Consider the following 21559-nt stretch of genomic DNA (forward strand, 5'->3'; position numbering starts at 1 on the left):
TAAAAATATATTAAAAAATTGCAAAAGAGTTGTTAGTTGTATCAAAATGATGTTCATATATCATTACTCCTCATATAAAGTGATGATTTTCTCGTAAATTGCATTAAATAGGAGAGTAAATGTTAAAAAAAAAAGTTCATAGCATTTTCGTTTACGTATACATTTAGTCAAAAGAATATAAAGTTTTTTTTTTACAGAAAAAGAATGTAATGTTGGTGGTTGAATCTCCATATGATCCTCCTTAATTAAATACTACTCCCTCCATTTCAAAATAAGTATCATTTTAGCAACAAAAAAAAAAAAAAAAAAATTGTTTTAAAATGAATATCATTTTACATTTCCAATACAACTTTAATTTTTTTCTTCCAACTTTATCCTCAATAAATACTTCAACTTTTCTCTCTCACACAATTTTCAATGCAACTTTAAGTTTGTCTTGTTCTTGTAAAGTAAAGTTATTTTAGTAAAATTGTTATGACATCTGACTACTTTATTTCATTCATATATGTGCAATTGGCTAAAACGACACTTATTTTAAAATGGAATGAGTAGTATAAAAGCATCTTTGAAATGAAACACTTCATTTCTGTACTTAAGTGTACTTAACCATCTAAGCATGGGTTGACCTTGATTATGTGTCCCGTTGAATACTGTCTTTAGCTGAATTATTAGTGCTAATCATCCTAATTTGTTTTCCTTAGTCTAATCCAAACGTGTGAATAAAGGTTATGGAGCGTGGCTCTAATTATTGGCAAAGGATTATATATATTTTTTTATAATAATAGGAATACTTTTTTTATTTTATAATAAAAAAAAAACATTGGCAAAGATTTTACAATATGATTTAATTGTATCTTAATTAGAGGGCATATGAATATTCTCAAAAGATATATAACCAATATGGTGAAGTATTTGCCCTAGTCATGCTAAGATTATGTTTAAGAGAGATAAATATAGAATATTTAGTAGGTCGGATTATAGTAGGCATGTTAATATTTCAAGATTCTATTTCCTACCCTTTTCATTTCCTTCCATTTTTATTTACTTAATTTGCAGTGATCTACGTATATATATAGTATACTTTGAAAGTGTTGAGTTGCATTTTGTATATTCATATGATTATAATTAATTTGCATGCATCACTATACCGTGTTAGTACACACGTTTTCAAGGAAGAATATAAATCTGAATACACTTAGAGAAAGTCCAACAAGGCTCCTTTAATTTACTCAAACATGACAGCCAATTGTCTCTTGACTATTATGCATGCTACAAATTAATTTCCTTTAGGTTTATTATACAACAATGCTTAGCTATATACTCTCATACACAAAGGGACAAATATTGTTGTTAATATCTTGATTTCTTTGCCAAGATTTGTTGTAAAGGGAAAAAATGTGGCCTATTCGTGTCCACATGTTAATTTACATTGATGCTAGTATGAGATAAAGGGTCGGCCATTATATTCATACAACCATCTAATAATGAATGAGAAAAATGATCTTCTAATCATAGGATAGGATGAATCTAATGATAGCCCTCTAACAAAATAGGAAAATTAATTATCGTATAATCTTATAAATACATATATGTCAATAGTATTAATTATATTAACTATACTCATACATCCCCTAAAAAAAATTAACTATACATACATGATTTTTTGTTGTTGAAAGAATTATTCATACATGTTAAAACAAATAAAAGTTTAATTTAATTTTCAAATGTCCAATAACTAGGTCGAACTTTAGAACGATGAATCGAGCAACTAAGCTACAAACTTTTATGTGATTATTTACTTGCCACTTCCTTAGGTTTGTCTTTTATACGAAGAGTGTTAAAGTTAATATATGTAGCTTTAATTTAACACGGTCAACTTAAGGGTAAGACCACCAAAACTCTTGCTTTAGGTCTCCAACAAAAAAATATTTTTTATTAGATTTTACAAGCAAAATTGTCTCATATAATAAAAAAAGGCTCCATATATTCAACCTTGCTTTATGCCCCACTTATTTTTAAAAATTATTAAGACGATCCTGACACAATGTCATCGTCACTATAATGGAAAAACAAACACGCACTAAAATAGTCCATGACCTTTTTTTCTTCAATTTGTTTTTGTTGATTAGGGTTGACCCAATGTGTTTTTAATTTAAACAAAATTTGAGCTAAGATTTTTTAAAACTAATTAATAATATGTAATATTTTATTTAAAAAATATTTAATTCATTTAACCTCTGTGTAAATATTTTATACTATCAGTAAATTCTATAACTAAAAAAAATAGACTTTAATCATAACTTCTCAAAAAACAATTAAAAAACTCATGATTGATTGGTTTTTTAAGAAGTCAAAATAATACATCAAAATTGATATTGAGGATAATCGAATTTAGAACTTTGAGATGAATAGTCTTAAAGTCTCAAGTTAACACCACTACTAGAACAACCCCAATGAATACTATGTTTACTTTTTAAGAAGTTCACATGATTGATTGTTATTAGTTGATATTGTAAAAATATATTCAACGATATTTTATCAAAATTAAACTCTATTGAAAAAATAGTACTATGTTTACTTTTTTTCGTTTATTACAATTTGTATATGTGTATTATTATGGTTGATATGTTTATTCTCTTTTAAAAAAAAACAAAAAAAAAATACTTTTTTTTTATTCATGCACATATAACTACATGTATATTTTCTAATTACATGTACTTTTTAATTATTCTTGTAAAAAAAATGTACTTTTTAATTATTATTTTTGTTAATCTCAAAAAACAAATTTCGATGACCTAAAAGAAAAAATCCAAGACCTAAAGCACTACCTGGTTTTTGGATGCTTCCTATGTGCTGGTCTATGTTAACTTCTAATGTACTATACATCTGCTCCAAAAATTGCCTTTTTGTGTGAGAATTAATTTTATATATTCCATTCATGCAATGATCATATGCAAGTGTCCCACTTCTTTAGTCCTCTCTCACATCAATTAAGTGTAATCTATATATAAAAATTGTGAAACTTTTTATTTTTCTGAAGAAAAAAAATTGTGAAACATTATTTAGCCGTACTATTGATTATGTCACCCAATGCCCATTTGTATTTTTCAAAATAAAAATTAGGGTTCTTGCATTCCCTATGTTATGTGACCATGGAAGCTCCACAAAGGCTATGATTTATATGATGGACATAACCAATTAATTGCTTTAATTTATCCACAATAATATCATACACACGTGTGACAAAATATATTGCCAAGAATTCCAAGTATTTTTTTCATAATATTCATAACCTTTTAATTTGTTTATTATTATTTCCATCCAATTGGTATGTTTTCATGATATGTACTAGTATTAATTCTTCTTCCTCCTTCTAAAATAGTTTCAAGTCCAGCTATATGCCAACCAAGCAATAATATCAATCACAAACTCAGCTATAATCGTTGTTGCATAGTCATAGTCATGCTTCATTACATTGGAACTCATGAAATTCATTACTTTTATAACCTTATGGTTATAGAAGTATGGTGTGTATTATGTAACTATATAGTTGTAGATAATGTTTCTTGTATTATTTGAAAAATTGTAAGTCCACCTGCACTTAATGAGATATATATGAATTGCAACAAATAAGTCAAATGATTGAATACTGATGAGCATGCAACTAGCTTAAGCTTCTACACATTCATAATTTATTTATGAAAAATGCTAACCAATACCGTCAGAAACCGGTCAAGGAAGGAAATATAATAGTATTGTATTGAAGTTTGTGTAATCAATTCCTCAAACGTGTAAAAAATATTGTTTCAACTTAAAACGTGTTTTTCTACTACCTTAATTAGTGTTTCAGAGATACTGGTTAGTAGGACCCTTTATTTATTTATTTCCTTGCTATGTTCCAATTTGTCCTTTTAGAGCAAGTTGCTCATAATGTCAGGTCAATATTCTTGTTTTACTGATCTGAGTTCCGATATTTTGGGTTGATTGAAGTATCTTTAAAGCAACTTGGTGAATTTTCCATATTAATTACAATAAGTAATTCTCATGTGGTATAATGTTTGCATAATTTTATACATATATAGCTGTTACAAGCAGCTAGCTTACTTGGTGAACTGAGTATGCAGAATGATTTCTAACCAAATGGATTTGATATATATTGTTGAGACGCCATCTCAATAACGTAGTATAATGGTTGTATAAATTTTGCTAAATTACATTTTCCGTGCTTTGAGTTATTTTTAGATTTCTCATTTTGGTCCTTAACTATTTTTCTCGTTTAATTTTGCTGCATTAAGTTATTAATGTTAGACACTGTATGGCCAGAAATGGCACCATAAATTTACTGTTTTTTGAGATAGTAAATGGTTGGGGTTTGTGGATTTGCTACCGTGTTAGTGGTCGAGTCCTATCCCGGCACTCAAAGTTCTGGTCCAAAGCTTGTCAACCTACGCAACACTTCTTTTTTTGCAATTTTGTTTTGTTCTCGTACGTGGGTTCCTGGATTGTACTTTGTGATGTGTAGCGATTTGTTTTGGATTGAGTTCTGCTTTTTGTATTACTCTGTTGGACTGTTTTGTTTAACTCCTTGGGGTTGTTTTCCACTGCTTTTACCAGGTTCGGTTTTATGTCCCCTCGAATGTTTTGTATTTTTCTCTTTTATTTTAATCTACTTAGGGTGTTGCGGATTCTTTTGCACCCCATTTGCAAAAAAAAAAAAATGTTAGACACCGTTGTCGTTCATTTTAGTCTCTTATGTTATAAATATTATATATTTTAATCTCTTAAATTATTAACTAGATACCGAAAGTGAAGACTAAAGTGTCTAATGTTTATTATTTAAGGGATTGTCCTGGCTTAGGATTGTAGCTTAAAAGACTAAAATATGAAACACAAAAAACTTAAAGATTAAGATGGAACGTAAAAATACTTAACGGATGTTAACGTTTGTAAATTAAGGAAACAAAATGGAACCATTTTTTATAAAGACCAAAGTTAAACTTAAAAATGAGTTAAAGGAGCAAAAGTATAATTTAGCATATAAGTTTAATACATATTTTTGTCCCATTAATCAACTAATATTTTTATGTAAAAAAAAATCATATATATTATTCTTTAATGTTTATAATAGACATTCATAAATGGAATGAATTCATCAAAGACTTTTGCTTCATAGTCATGAAAGTTGTTTCATAGGGCCTTCAAGTTGTTCAAAAACCCTTCAAATTTATCGTATTATAACTTTTGATCGCATAAATTTATCGGGACGTACAACCCGATCGTTATTTTTCGGATCGAATAGTAAATCAACTTATTTTCAGAGGTTGAACAACTTGAGGGGTTTATAAAGCAATCACCCATTATTAGATCAAGGGAAATGTTATTTGGGCTGAGATGTGGCCCCTTTGTATTGGTATTAAAGGGTACCATCTTTTCCCACCTCTTTAATTTCTCCTATATGCTATATAGTTTGGATTATACAATCTGAATAAAAAAAAAATAAAAAACATAGAACTATCTAAAATATGTTGAACATTTCAGATTTTAGAATCCAAACTGCATGAGAAAGTGGAAAAATTAATAGCCATATTAAAATGGTTCAAACTCTATAGTTCAAATCCAATTTACATTATATAGCTCAAAAATTATAGTCGATAGGATTCATTCTAGTTGATAGGGTAATGTTTTTCTTCTTCCCTCTGCATCAATTGTACACATTTATCATGAAGTCAGCTGTTGTCCTGGTTACATGGCCACTCATAGTCACTTTGCTGGTGTGTTTTTATCGTGTATTTTGGGTATGTCGGTCATGAAGTAACGAAGAGTTAGTTTTTTTACCAAATACCAGAGAAACCGGTTTATGGTATATCATTGGCTCTATTTTATATAACGGTTTTAATGAATGCTCTCGGAACACTTTTCAAGGATTTTAAAAGAGAAAATCATTTTATAAAAAAGTTAAATATTATGATTTCCACTTCATTGACTACACATATCTTCATAATATTTATATCTATTAGTGTACGCCCCTTAAAAAAAAATCTATTAGAGTACACATCACTAAGTAAAAAGATTATGTTTAGCTGAAGGAGGATTCTGAGTCCCACTACTAAATAAACTAATGTTTAATTTTTGATTGAGAAATGTTTTCATAGCTAGATATCTTCTTTTTTTATGTACAAGGCTAAAGCAAAACAGAAAAAAAAAAAAAAAAAAAAAAAAAAGAGCTACTCTCTCAAAAAGAAATTTGATTTTTTTTTCACAACTAGATATTATTAAAAAAATATATAAGTAACTTTATGGCTAAAATATGGTTTTAGTCCCTGCAAATATGCCTCGTTTTGGTTTTAGTCCCTGTAAAAAAAAACTTTTGTTTTTGGTCCCTGCAAAATTTTTTGTTTTTGAAAATAGTCCCTGATCCCACTTTTGTGATGATTTGCATACGTGGCACATTATAACTGAACCAATTTTGTAGTTTTTGATCCCTGTAAAATATTTTATTTTTAAAAAAGGTCCTTGCAAAATTTTTTGTTTTTGAAAATAGTCCCTCCAGGGACTATTTTCAAAAACAAAAAATTTTACAGGACCAAAAACAAAAGTTTTTTTTTACAGGGACTAAAACCAAAACGAGGTATATTTGCAGGGACTAAAACCATATTTTAGCCTAACTTTATTAATGTTGGTTGAACCTTGAAACATTACCTTGATTACGAGTGAGTTTTGAAGTTCAACTCACTTAATCTTTAGCACACATATTTTTTATTTTGTTAATCCTTTAATTCCTACAATAAGTGGGCTATATTATTCCATATTTTGACCGGAAGATAAGTTAAATTTGCTTAAAAATTATTTCAACCGAAAATCAAATTTGGATTCTTCGGAACAAATTGTTCTTGAGAAGATTATTAATCACTTGAGTCAAATTATTGATTTTATTTAAAATGAATAAACCATCAAATTGTTCTATGTCTTTATAAGTCACTATCAAATTAGTCCACATTTTATTCATATTTCAAAATAGTATTTGTTTTTGTCAAAAGTTTCTCAATTATGTTCATCATTATCCATGCAACAAAAATAGAGATATAAATCTAATTGATAAACTTTTGACAAAGATTGAGATTGTTTTAAAATATTAACAGAGTTGGAAATTAATTTGAGATTAACTTATCAAGTCCGAGATCGATTTTATCGTTTTAAAATAAAATAATCTTAAAAATTTAAAAAGTTAAAAAAGTTTTAACAAGTTGATAATGTGGAAGCAAACGTTGATAAAACCTAAAAGCTAAAACCCTAATTTCACAATTTGCAGTCTCTACTAGTTCATGGGTAGCCGAAAAAACAACAATCAAACAAACAACACAAACATGGACAACAACAACAACAACAACAACAACCACCTTCGATTTGAGGATGCTGATGAAGTAATTGAAGATGTTGCTGAAACATCTAACCTTGACCAATCAATGGGTGGTTGTGACCTTGATGATTCCAATGACAAAACTAGCGCTGATTACTACTTTGATTCTTACTCTCACTTTGGTAATTTTCATAAAGTTTCAATTTTTTCATTTTTTTTTTATCTGGGTATGTTTAATTAGTTTTATTTGTTATTAATTAATAAACTTGATGACTAATTTTGTGTCACTGTTTTTGTTTTTGTAGGGATTCATGAAGTAAGTGTCTGCTCAACTCAGATGCAGCTTTGTTTTGTGTTTCAAGTTCAATTTTTGTTTATGTCCTATCAAAATTATGTTTATGTTTATGTTTTTGTTTGTGTCTTTGATTTGCAGCTTGTATAAACATTTTTAGGATTTAAAAATAAGAACTAATGTCAAAGAGTTGGTTAGTTTGACACAAAATGGTATAATTAAATTCAACAATAATTTGGTTGGTTAATTATGTTTGGTTGATGATTAATGAGTTGTAATTTTCTAATGTTTTGCATTATATTTCGAAAACAAAGGGTTATTTGTATATTTATTGTTTTTTAGCTGTTTAGAATTGGTTTTACTATAGCCCTGTTTGGATAAACAACTTATAGCATAAGTTCTTACCATGTAAGAGCTTATGTGTAATCTATTTTTATATTAAAAGTTAAAATATACACTAACTGTTTTCGTATAAGCTGTTTTCATAAGCTATCATGGAGTGCGCTTATGGAAATAAGCTGAAAACAGTTTATGAGAATGTCATCAACTGTTTTCACAAGTGCAACTGTTATAGTCTGAATACTCATAAGTCCGATACCATTGATGTCCAATAGCTTTGATATAGTCATGGCTGGATCTACTACTACCTAGTAGATTAGTTCGAATAAGCCAATGCAAACAGGACAATATTGTTAATTTTTATGTATGTTGTGTGTGTACATTGAAAACATTGGCTGCACTTGTGTATTGTATCCTGCTGTTTGTTTCCTGTGATGTTTTGAAAGAGCTGTGTTAATTTGACACAATGGTAAAACAAATTCGACAACAATTTGGTTGGTTAATTGTACAATTCAAAATCATGGTTAATTATGTTCTGTTGATGATTAACGAGTTTACACTTTGTTATATTCATTGATCATCTACTGAAACTAATTAACCTTGTATTTAAATGGTGTCAACCATCCAAATTGCTGTCAGCTTTAGTCGTCAAATTTGTATGTCAAAATATCATTTATGTCTTCGAGCTGTGTTATTGACACAAAATGGTGCGAAAATTTGGTTGGTTAATACAGTTCAAAATCATTGTCAATTATGTTCAATTGATGATTAATGAGTTGCGACATGTTGTTAGATTCATTAATCATCTACTGAACTTAATTAACCTCATATTTAAACCGCGTTAACCACCCAAATTGCTGTTAATTTTCGTTGTCGAATTTGTATGTCAAAATATCATTTATGTTTTCAAAAGTTTTGCATTACATTATATTATGTTGTAAATACATGGAAAACATTGGCTACATTTGTGTATTGTGTACTGCTTTTTATTTCCCGTGATGCTGTTGGATGTATTCTTTTCATGCTTAATCTGGATGGGTGTGTTCTAAGACCAGGATTAACCTGTTTTCACATTGCAGGAAATGTTGAAGGACACCGTAAGAACCAAGACATATCAAAACGTTATTTATCAGAATAGGTTTTTATTCAAGAATAAAGTAGTTCTTGATGTCGGTGCTGGGACTGGAATTTTATCACTATTCTGTGCCAAAGCAGGGGCAGCACATGTCTATGCAGTGAGTTTCCGACTTTGCTTTTATTATTTTTGTGCTCTCAGTCGTCATAATGATATCTGAAATTAAAAAATCGTTTTCAATTCAACCATTTTAAAATTTGCACATGCAGGTCGAGTGCTCTCATATGGCTGACAGGGCAAAGGAAATAGTTGAAACTAATGGTTATTCTAAAGGTAGTATCATTGATGTGTTTGTATTATTGTATATTTAATTTTAATTTTCAGTATATTACCTTTTCGTGGAGGGATTGATCGTGAAGGGCACTAACTATAATTACCATGATGTTTTTTTCTACAGTTATAACAGTTTTGAAAGGGAAGATTGAAGAACTTGAACTTCCTGTTCCCAAAGTTGATATAATCATTTCCGAATGGATGGGATATTTCTTGTTGTTTGAGAACATGTTAAATTCTGTGCTCTTTGCACGCGACAAATGGCTTGTGAGTTACATTTTCCTTACTCGTGTTGATAAGTATTTGATTATATATCGCATGTACCAGAATCTGGTGGTCATCACTTTGACACATTCTTTTTTTCTTCTTTTTGTGTAGGTGGATGATGGAGTTATTCTCCCGGATATTGCATCACTCTATCTTACCGCCATTGAAGATAAAGATTACAAAGAAGATAAAATTGAGTGTGAGCTTTTGACGTCTTGCTAAATATGATTATGAGTCTTTTATACATGAAAAGATGTCCAAACCAATACTTATTTGCCTGTCAAACTGACATGCAAATTTCTTGTCTCATTCCAAATACGGAATTGAGAAATTGTGAATGACTGCTGTTGTTGAAAACCTTGAAATTTCTAGTTTTATTTAAACACAAATGATATTTGTGTCATCAGGTGTATTTAATTTTCTTGTTAATTATATTTCCATTTTCCATATCAGTTTGGAACAATGTATATGGATTTGACATGAGCTGCATCAAGAAGCAAGCCTTGATGGAGCCTCTTGTTGACACAGTTGACCAGAATCAGATTGCAACGAACTGTCAGCTACTCAAGGTCGGTAATATCAGTTCTTATGATGCTTTTATGTTTAATGTACCTTGCATTGTATGTTTCATACAATAATGTCTACAGCGATGAATTTTTCTTTTCATTTGAGGCAATAGTTTCTTGTTGGAATCACAAGATTTGTATTTGTGCTGACTTGTTCATCTTTGTTCAGTCCATGGACATCTCAAAAATGTCTTCAGGAGACTGTTCATTCACAGCACCTTTTAAGCTCGTTGCTGCTCGTGACGATTTTATTCATGCTTTTGTGGCATATTTTGATGTATCATTTACGAAGTGTCATAAATTGATGGGCTTCTCAACAGGTTAGTTCCTTTCTACTTCAGTTCTTTATTGCTTTGTCCACTTAATATTTTACGATATTAATCAAAAACCTAAATGAGGCGTAAAATATTGATAAAGGTGTAAATGATTAGATACTTAAAAGGAGGGAAGGGGGAATACAATAGGAAGGATGAACATTGAGGGTCTGTTAATTGATTCTTCTTGATAATTTGCATGTAGAAGTACGATCATACTCTTCAAAAAAAAAAAAAAAAATTGGGGAGGGGGATTATTATTAATTAGTGTGGCACTAATTACAATTTTACAATTGTTTCAAATGGGTTTTGAATTATGTCACTTGAGGTTAATTAGCTTTTAACTGAACTGAAAAGAATTGTTATTGCTTCTGAAACTCTGTTTGCATGTATTTGCTCTGAGAATCAGTTGCTAAAAACTTGTACGCAAGAGTTCTTTCAACAGCCTTCCCAGTTGTGGTTCCGTCTTTGTTATAGATTAGTTGGGACATTCAATAATATCAATTTAGTGGTGAATGTGGATTCATTTTTGTGCACATATGTATTTGCAGGGCCAAGATCGCGGAGTACACATTGGAAACAAACAGTCCTATATCTGGAAGATGTCTTGACTATTTGTGAGGGGGAGACAATTGTAGGGAGCATGACTGTGGCCCCAAATAAAAAGAATCCTCGGGATGTTGATATAATGCTCAAGTATTCATTGAATGGCAGGCGATGCAATGCTTCGAGGGTTCAGTATTATAAGATGCGTTGAATCTTGCTTTCCATATGCTCTCCAATTTTGTGAAATTTTGGAAACAATTTGATGCTGCCGATTAAGGACTGTAACTTTATTGTTTTTTCATTTGAATTTTCTTGTATTTGTGCCCAATTCTGTTCTGGTTCTTCTGGATGTAACGATGAAATTTCAAATTCTATTTATTGTTTACAATTTATTTCTGAGCCAGATAATGATTTCAACAAATATTGCCTCAAGTCTCTGCCAGTTTGCCAGTGTCATTGTTTTTATTTACAGATACTATCACTTGATGGCTATGATCCTGAGACCATGTGGACTACTTGAACTTGTATGTCCTGTAATATGAGATAATTTTAACAAACATGGATTTGGTGGTTTCATTGATGTGCATATGATCTTGACATCTCCTTTTCAACCTCCCCTTACCTCCACCTCAATCTTTTAACTTTCACATTCCATGCACATAATAATTCACATAATTTGTAGTGGTAACTCATTCAATAACGACCCAAGTTTAACAAATATGAATCATAGACAAGATGTGAGGAGAAGGAACTCAAATTTGACAGTGGGGAGAAAAATCAAAGAGGGGATGGGAGGAATATGAAACTAGTCACAAACTCCATGGATGAACCACCATCCAAAAAACATTAAAACAAAGAGGTGCAATGGTTGTGGAGGCATAGAGGTTAATGCAAAATATTTTATAACATGTAATATTTTATAGATCTTAGAATTCTCCTATTAAAACAAGCAGGTTTTAGCCAAATATTTTATAATCAACATGTAATTTTTCCTTTTCAGCTTAATGTAAGAGATAGCAAAAGATTATATTATGAAACTATACTAATTTTTCTTTTTTTGTTTACAAAATCTTAAATAACATAAAATAGGATGAGCATCATGTTCAAGTATTTAACAGAATTAAAAACATTTGTTAATAGTCATTAATGATTATTGAATTATTCGATCGATGGCAATACATATCATATCTATTGATTGTTTCTTTACTCTATTAATACATAAGGAAATTCAGATGTGGTGGCAAGACTGTAAATTGATTGTCAAAATTTTCAAAAAAGGATGTCAATAATCTCAACATTTAACACCCGAGGGAACATCTTAAACATCACTATAGTTTAGCTGGTATACCCTCACTCTCATACATAATTGCCTCACTGATAAAATACATGCAGATAGCAAATCCTTGATTGGAATATGAATCACTCAAAAGTGGTGATTGTAAAGTCCTCATTTGATTGCTTCAGAATATTCCTACTTCCAATCTCTCTTGGTCTCTTGGGTGTAGTACATGTAACAAAACACTGGAAATGCCTTGAAAATATTCCATAATCAGAAGATGCAGATTTAGTTTATGAGGAGCTCTAAAGCTCTGACTTCGAATTCTTCTTTGAAGAGGTTGTCTTCTTTCCCTTCCACCACCGTTGAATATGATTGGAAACTTTGGTTGCATGTTTCTTAAGTGTCGTGCTCGTGTCCACAATTCCTTTTCTTATCTTCTGTTTCCAATCACCTTTTTCATTTTCTTTTGATTTCAAAATTTTTCCCTATAAGTTGCAGTTTACTCCAAACATCAGTTATTCTAAAACATTTTAAGTCGAGGTAATCTTAGAAAAACACATTTCAATCACAGGATGAAATAGATTATTGTACCAATTTTGAAGGAAAGTCTGCCTCATCTTCTTCCTCATCCTCGTCTTCATCGTCATCTTCATTTTCAGCACCAAAATTCTTTTTCATTAAATCATCTCTTGAGTACATTTTCATGCCGGGTGCTCCTGGCATGCCCTGAAGCAATAATTGAGTGTGGTATGATCATAATGTATTACTAGCAACAGAATGTGTCACGTTAAATCATGTAGAGATATAAAAGGAAAGAAAAAAGCAAAATACCTCCATAGATTTTAGAAGTTTTTCCATTTCAGCCTCCTTAGAAGACTTCGCAACAAATGGTTCACCAGGAGTCCTATCCTGTAACACACAAACAGAACTTCTGATGAAAACTTAAGCAAAAGGTTCATAGGGTGAAACTGAAATACCTAATTCAAACAATAATACTAGATGCATGTGAAGTTAAATACTATCATAACAGAAATGAAGTTCTAGCTTCCAAATCACATAGTCAGAAGTAGGGAGTCCAAAGTAAGGATAGTCTAACTGATGTAGTAGAGAGTTTGGGTCCTAAAGTGCATACAAGGTGAGTGTAGAGTGGGGTGTTGTTTGCCGATAGAATAATCACAGTTTAGAACATAAAATCCAAATAAATCATCATTTTAGTCCTTAAAATTGTATTGGTCGGTAAATTTAGTCCCTCAATTTTGTGAACTAGCAATTTAGTCTCTTAAACTGAACAATGCCAGTCAATACATTCATTTATTCAAATTTAACTCCACAATTTTGTGCTTATTTTATTGCAACAAAAGACTATTCAAGTCAATCTTTAAATTTTTCAGTGATCATGGATGATTACTAAAGAGATATTTTGAAAAACGAGTGACAAAATTGATTGGTGTTATTTAATTTAAAGGACTGATTTGTTATTTTGTAAATTTAAGGAACTAAATTACTTGACTCTTACAATATCAAGGACCGAAATGCTGATTTACTCCATAAAATCCAAACACATGGACATAAAATCCAGTTCATAAGAAATCAAAAGGAAGAGTGGAGAAACAGGGTTCCTTTGCACAGGAGTTAAGAACTCATTGACGTGCAAAAGTATTTCTCGGATTGCATTAGTGTCTTGTGGCATTTTTTTTTGAGAGGGTCTGTTGTGGCATTGAAAAAAATAAGGTAGGAAACACTTGATATAAACTTCACCTATATTCGAATGAAATAAAATAATATTGATTTAAAATACCCAAGATAAAGCAATATCAGTGCCAACACACATACTCAACTTTCTTTGTTTTTTGTATTTTGTGATTTTGTTTTCGTTTTCTTGTTTGACAATGAACCCTATAAACTCAAGTTGAATGCTACATAAAGTGCATAAACCATACAATTCTGATTTACTACATAATAGAGAATTAAAAATATCTATCACAAATTCGCAATCAAGCTTCAAATAATCATAAAAAATATTACCGGGAGCATCAATTTCAGTTAATAATTACCTTAGGGACAGGGGGTGGCTTGGTATTGCATGCTTTACTAAGGTCTTTGCACAGATAATTGGTCAATGAGTCAATATCAGGCTTGGAACTATATAGATATTCAGCAACATCGGTATCAGAATATCCCATAACCTGCAATACCAAATCACTAATTTAGTAATCACAAAACCAACAAAGAATTGGAAGCGAAGATATTTGAAATGTACAAATACATAAAAAAGCAGAGAAAGCACAATTCAGATCATGAATGGTGCACCATCAACACTGTTCTCAACTGACAGAGAACAAACATTAATGAAACTTATTCCTTTTTTTCTTTTATTTTCCCATAATTTTGCCATTTCTAAACTAATAGAGAACAAAAAGGTGCAATTTGTTGGCAAGAAAGTACCATACCTCCTGACAAGCACGCTCAACTGTCTTGCATTCAGAATTGCACTGTCCTTCAGAATCATGTTCCTCCAGCTGATGAACACCAAAAAATGGCATAGCAATGTCAAACTACAAAACAAATAATCCACATTTTATTGATCATACATAATGAAAAGTTGGATCCTCTTACCTCCAACCTATCTGCTTTTTCTACAATATCTATACGCAATATCCAATCTGCTTCAACCTTTTTTAGATTACAAACATTCTCTGCTATCTCAATGATCTGGTACTCCGAGATCTAACAACCAATAACACACAAAAACAATTATAGTGCATACAATCCACAAAAAAACTTACACCACACAATGAAGAACAGAATAAAAATAAAAGGACAAACTAACAACCTTCTTGGGGGAAATCTCAGCTTTCTTGCTTTGAACTTGCTGATACAACTGTTTTGCGAGTATCTCACAAACTTGACACTTTATGTATGGTACATCCTCCTTTCTAGCGATCCCAACCGGTTTTTTGGCGCAGTGTGAGAGAGGAATCCATGATGCAATCACCACTGATACAACTAGAAACCAAAAAACTCCCTTCATCTTCCCAACTCGTAGTGCGTCTTGGCTTCAGAGTCAGCGGGTGCAAACTATTTAAAAAAATTATAATTATAATCATGCATAGGAAAAAGATCTACAATATGTATTCCGATTTAAACCAACTTCTCAAAAAGATGCCTAATTCCAACAATTCCGTTTTGCTTTTTAGCTACCAATATTGAACTTAGCTCTGATAAATGAATCTAACATAATTAATAACAATAGCAGTAAATACTTCTGTTCATCCAAAAAAAAGGCAGAAAATACTCCATCTTTCAATTTATTTTTTTGATTAGATGCTCTCGATTTATAGTACATGTATATAACAACTTAAAGAAAGAGACAAATCAAGATGAGTTATCGATTAAAATCAATATAACATTCAAGAACAGATACAAGGAAAAGAACTATATAATCTCAAAGAATACATAATGTCATAAGCACAAGACTAGCCAATGTTTTGGTTAAATTCCAAAGTTCGACTTTTGTTGCCTAATCGAATTTAACAGAATGAAATTTACCTACAAGTTAACCTTGATCCTTCTTGAACCAAAGGATATAAATAACAAACATCGAAACCCCTCTAGACAGACACATACCAAAAACCTAATACTAATAGTATATGTAGTCAGATATTTATGAATATAAATCCACTATTTGAGTTTACTGTTAGGAGAAATGCATAAATCACTTAATCATATATAATCAACTAAATACCCAAGTTACTCCTTGAAATTGTAGGGCTATATCAACCTAGTCCCCTACATTATCATTATCCCAAACTAATCCATGAAATTTCAAATGCATTCTCGATATTTTTCACTTAGTTTTGAATTCATCCTCAATAGTACCAACTCAATGTCATCCTAGTCCCTAAAAATTCTAACATAGAGACAAATTTGATAAAAAAAAAAATCCAGTTTCAGGGATTGTTTTTGAATATTGATAATGTGAGGAGAGGGACAAGATTTAAGTGATTATACATTTCTCCTAATAGGATTCTAATCAACGCCAATCAATTTTTTTGTCAGAAGCAACAAAGAAAATAAGAACACTACAAAACCAGGACAGATTAATCATAAGCTTAGTATATATTAGCCACTTAAAAAATGAAGAAAAAACAATCCTTTATATTAATTGCATAACAATAACAAACAATGCATATATAATTTCAACAAACTAAGCAAATAAGGCAAATGTAGGGTTTAACAGTGAAATTGAAATTGTAAAGTTCATCAATTGATTCAATTCAACCAATCAATTAGCTATTTTTAACCATATGAAATAAAAATTAAAAAACAGATTAGGATTGATTCATTAATCTAGGGTTTAGTTAAAATCAAATTGGGAAAAATTGAAAAGGGTAATGGGAAGAAGAGAACAAACCAAGATGAAGGAGAAGAGAGAGATGGCGAAAGCTTGAAGAGAGTGACACTGAAGAAGGAAGAAAGACTCAAAGGTTTCTTAAAAATTGCATTTTTATTCATTTGTGAATTGTGATTGGTCCATGGAAGCAACAAAATAGTGGGTCCCAATTTTCAACCAATAAGGAACAAGATACCACGTATTATGATTCATATTTCCAAATTTACCATGAATCAAAGTCCATGTTTGAGTCAATGCTCCAAATCCAATGAAAAAAATGTTGGAGTCAATGCAAAAAACTAAGAAAATGTACTTGGGAAAATCATGACAAAAATGTTCGCGTGCATATCCGTAGATAAAATCAACCACAAATACAATGATAATATTTTAACGAGTTATGTAACACAAACAATTTTAATCGAATATGTATAAAATGCCTGATAGATAGTATATTATTGTTTGATATTGAGACATGTACTAACATTTAATTTTTTTTCTTCGCAAGATAATTAATGGTGTCGACATGTGCCACTTTCTCCAAAAAAAATTAAATAAATTTTAATAAATAGTTGAAAGTTTTTTCTCTTCAATTTTTTGAGTTTGTAGGGGGTACGTAGAGTAATTGAAGGGTTCTAACTTTAAGTAAATTTTTCTAAAACTAAACCCAACAAAAATAGAACTAGCCCAAACCCTAAACCATGATAAATTGCAAAATTCACAATTCATAAACCCTAAAAAAACAAACTTTAACAAAAAAAAAACACCAAAAAACCAAAACCCTCGCATCTCTGTCTTTGTTCTCATGGAAACGACAAGTTTGATTCCTCATGTTGGTGAAAACTACACCCTCAAGCTGAAAAACACCATGCAAGAAATTCTATCAAAACTTCCCAAAGAATCCCCTGAATTTTCTCATTCCATTGATGCATTACATGAACTGATGCAAACCAAAGTTGACCCACCTTTTGATGTGATATGGGTCTATTCTGCAATCAAATTTGGTTGCAGAAAATCTCTTAAAGGTGATAACTTGGAACAAATTTCAGCTGCAAAAGCACTTTTTCAGCTGATTTCTGCTTGTTCAGCTTCTGTTGGTGGTTCAAAGAGTATTGCTTTACTTGCTCCTGTTGTTTTTATGATACATAGTGTTGTTAAGGAACTTTTTGAATTGAAAAGGGAAAAGAAAGCAATGAAGGAAGTGAAATCTTTGGTTGATATGATTCTTGGGTTTATGAGTATTTGTTGTAGTAAAATTTCTGAAGAGGAAGATTTGGATTTGGTTTTGTCTTTGAATGATTTGGCTCGTCTTTGGGTCGATGATGATGATGATGATGCAAATGATGGGTTTGAAACGTTGTTGCCTCTTGTGAGTAGTGATGTTTGTGGTTGGATTTGTGGTGGAAAGTTTCATGTTGGTTATTTGGCTGGTGCTGTTATGATGGAAGTGTTTTTGCTTAAATTGTGTCTGTTTTTTGATATGGGAATGGAAAAGGGTGAATTGGAAATGTATCTTAAGAGTTGGAGTGTTGGCTCAATTTCTAGCTTTCAGAATGTGTACTTTTTGGGTGAGGTTTATTTTGTTTTTGGTTTAAATTTAAATTTGTAGTCCATGTTTTATTTTTTACCTTAAAACCTATGAAACATTGGTACTAACACATTGACATGTTGACACTGATAATACTTCGAGAAAATGAAATAGTTGAATGTAACTATATATTTGTCTGTGTCGTGTCGGTGATGTACATTATCGACACGTATTGGACAATAGGCATACATTCAATGTGAAGTGTCGGTGTTGCATAGCTTAAAACTTTCATCGGATGATGGATAAATTTCATTCAATGTCCTTTTTGGGTGAGGTTTTATTGTTTTTTTGTTTTGTTTTGAATATCAATTTCCTACTACATATTTTAGCTTAAAACTACAGAACACTGATATAGACACCTACACCACACATATTAAGACCGATACTAATTTGAGATAATGTATCGATCCATGACGTGTACCAGATATGCCTTTAGTGTGAATTGTCGGCATTACATAGCTTAACTTTTTATCTGGATGAGGGATGAATTCGGTGTATGTTTGGATTGACGGCTATGAAGCACGGACACCGGACACGACACGGACAATGACACGCCGACACAACTAATAATTTGAAAAAATCACATAATTCAGTGTAATTACAAGTGTCGGTGTCGGACACGACACGTGTCTGACACCGGGACACACCTAATCCGAGGAGTGTCCGTGCTTCATAGATTGACGGTGAGTTTGTTAAAATTACGGTGATGTTTTGTGATGCTCCAAAGTATAGCTTTTAGCAAAATCACGATGACTCACGGTGATTCTGCCAATTTCACCGCCAATTCGAACAGACCAAATTAAACATACTTATATTTAGTTTAGCTTGTTTCAATTGTGTTTCTCATCTGTGTTGTTCTTTGTTTAATGTTTAACGTGGATTTATCTTTTGTACAATCAGAGGTTCTTATGAGGACAACATTAGAGACATCTTTGCCTCTGAACTCAATACTGGTTAGTATTTCATCCTTGTTTTTTATTCCATATCTGCATTTTAATCACACCATACATTTTCCTTGTGTATTGCAATAATGTCCAACACCATTATTTTTATGGATATTGATTATCACTTGTACTATTAGTTTTTTCTATAGACTTTTAGTACAACGTTCAAGTATTTATCTCAATTCATTATGCAAGCCATTAAAGCTGCTAACATTTGGATATGTCTTTGCAGAAAGCTAAAGATGAATTTCTGTTAAAGAAAGTTTTGCTTGATGCTGTACTATTGGTGGAGTATTCTTTTATCTATGAAAATGCCAAGAACATAAAAAGCCTTGCCTTGACCAGATTGATTCTTACACATGTGGCTGTAGAGTATCTTAGGTATGAAGAATTAGTTATTGTATGGTGTATTTTATTTATACATACATATAGCTCTTTATTTAACATTTGAAGCATAATTTCTGTTAATGGTTTGATGTAGGGAATTTGATCAGAATAGAATCATCTCTTATAGTAAGGCATTTTCTACTTCCAATTTACCTTCACAAATAATTAAACTGGTTTCAAACCAGAATGGTATCGAGGAAAATTCCGGCAAGACATTTGGATCCTCACCGAGAGCACTTATAAGTAAATTGATTTTGTTCTTCTAATATCTATGGTTTCAGAAATGGTACCTAATGAAGTACGGCTAACATATTTCATAATTCATTCTAGATTGGTTGCTGCGCCTTGAGAATTTAGGAATTAGAGTTTTTGAAGACGATACTTTGAAAAGTCATGCTAAGTTATGTCCTGACATTTCCCAAATGGAGCAATCCGCTGCTGGTACCTTAGACGACAAGGTAACAGATGAAGGCCTTTTTTTTGTTGACAATGTTGGAGAAGAGGAAAATGCAGGTGAGGAGGATAACCAAAGTAAATTGATTAGTGACGCGTTTGTAGCAGCTGCGCAAACTATGAAGTCAAGTGACAATGAAAGTCGAAAACGAAAAGGGAAAAGCAGTGGAAAGAAGGTTAAATTTGTCAAGTATGACCTTAATCAAAAGTCTGTTCCGGTCAAAGGTGGGACTTCAGCTTCAAATGACAGTTCAAGTGATGAGAGTGAAGTGGAGGATCCAAATTCAGATTCAGATGCCTAAGCTTTAAGTTACAAACTGATATTCAGATTCACAATCATGTTTTGCTATTACATGATGGGAGGTCTTAGGGGCAGTGAGAAGTTACATGTGGCCTCATATTTAAGTTTTGTCATGATTATATTTCCTGAGCTTGATGATTTAATGCAAGGCATGCTGTAACAAGTTTTGGCACAGTTACATTTCATTTAACATTAGAACTATCTTGTTGAGTTAGTATTTTCCTAGTAATTCGTTTTTAGATTTTTTTTTTTTTTTTTTTTCTTCGACCGAGTTTGACTCCACTCCTTATCCCTTAGCTCAAGATGAAGACCTCAAATGCAATTTTGTTATCTTTTTCCAAAAAAATTATTAAGTATTTTTAAGAATAAACAATCAATTTAGTTGTCAAACTTTTTCTTTTGCCAAAAGTTAATTCTCAAATTATCACCAATGCTTCAATTTATTTCATTAAACCAGTGCGCACTAGTTAACATTTCTCATATATTATGTTTTTATTAACCGAGTTAAATTCACGAGAATGCTTCACCCTAAATTTATATGAGAAATGTTAACGAGTGTTCGTGACACTTTTTAAAGGTTTTAAATGATAAATTTTTATGAAAATTTATGTATGTAATATATTGAAAATTAAAATATTTTACTTTATTAAAGACTAATTTCTTAGCGTGAAATTCTTAATTAATTATTATCACATAAGTACTTTTTAACGAGACTCAATTTTTTCTCTAATAAAATAGTAAAAAGTTACATGTTTTTTTTTTTTGTCAGGAACTCACATTTTTAATGTGAAGAAGTTGGGTGTCCGGGATTCAAACCCCGACCCCTACATATAATATGCATTTGTCCTTGTCAATCGAGGTAAACTCACGGGGACCAAAAGTTACATGTTATATTTATATGGTTTGGAGTGTGATAGTTTATAGATTAAATTGATAGTTAATTCTATTTTAATTTTTATAAAATTGACTTTAAGATCTGACAATAGTTAAGACCTAAGACATGAAGTGAATGGTGTGCTACAGACAGTAAAGTACAATAGACTTAGTCTGAGATGTTTTCTTCTGGTTGGTTGAATATTCAAACCACATACACACTCATTTAAAAATAAAAATATTAAATAAATAAAA

General features: G+C 31.1%; 3 protein-coding genes across 4 annotated transcripts; 2 read left to right on the forward strand and 1 right to left on the reverse strand.

Annotated features, from left to right (window-relative positions):
* The first annotated feature begins 7255 nt into the window (after positions 1 to 7255).
* On the forward strand, positions 7256 to 11521 carry LOC11436494 (probable protein arginine N-methyltransferase 1.2). The gene is made up of 9 exons (XM_003620832.4): positions 7256 to 7539; positions 7663 to 7673; positions 9068 to 9223; positions 9333 to 9396; positions 9521 to 9663; positions 9775 to 9862; positions 10117 to 10232; positions 10399 to 10549; positions 11095 to 11521. Exons 1-9 carry the CDS (start codon positions 7323 to 7325, stop codon positions 11298 to 11300), a joined length of 1152 nt encoding a protein of 383 aa, XP_003620880.2. The 5' UTR covers positions 7256 to 7322; the 3' UTR covers positions 11301 to 11521.
* A 734-nt stretch (positions 11522 to 12255) lies between these two features.
* LOC11428973 (uncharacterized) lies at positions 12256 to 16918 on the reverse strand. Of its 2 annotated transcripts, none has more exons than XM_039835177.1 (8): positions 16783 to 16898; positions 15202 to 15424; positions 14985 to 15095; positions 14819 to 14887; positions 14423 to 14554; positions 13200 to 13277; positions 12960 to 13094; positions 12256 to 12853 (listed from the first exon to the last, which is right to left on the reverse strand). In XM_039835177.1, exons 1-8 carry the CDS (start codon positions 16881 to 16883, stop codon positions 12671 to 12673), a joined length of 1032 nt encoding a protein of 343 aa, XP_039691111.1. In that variant the 5' UTR covers positions 16884 to 16898; the 3' UTR covers positions 12256 to 12670. The 2 variants fall into 2 exon arrangements, with proteins under 2 accessions (XP_039691111.1, XP_003620881.1); XM_003620833.4 differs by having other exon boundaries at positions 12325 to 12853; positions 15202 to 15446; positions 16783 to 16918.
* A 561-nt stretch (positions 16919 to 17479) lies between these two features.
* LOC11432633 (uncharacterized) lies at positions 17480 to 20648 on the forward strand. The gene is made up of 5 exons (XM_003620834.4): positions 17480 to 18326; positions 19247 to 19299; positions 19523 to 19671; positions 19772 to 19920; positions 20008 to 20648. Exons 1-5 carry the CDS (start codon positions 17564 to 17566, stop codon positions 20430 to 20432), a joined length of 1539 nt encoding a protein of 512 aa, XP_003620882.1. The 5' UTR covers positions 17480 to 17563; the 3' UTR covers positions 20433 to 20648.
* The last annotated feature ends 911 nt before the right edge of the window (positions 20649 to 21559 follow it).

This window comes from Medicago truncatula, chromosome 6 (genome assembly GCF_003473485.1).
Source record: "Medicago truncatula cultivar Jemalong A17 chromosome 6, MtrunA17r5.0-ANR, whole genome shotgun sequence".
NCBI lineage: Eukaryota > Viridiplantae > Streptophyta > Magnoliopsida > Fabales > Fabaceae > Medicago > Medicago truncatula.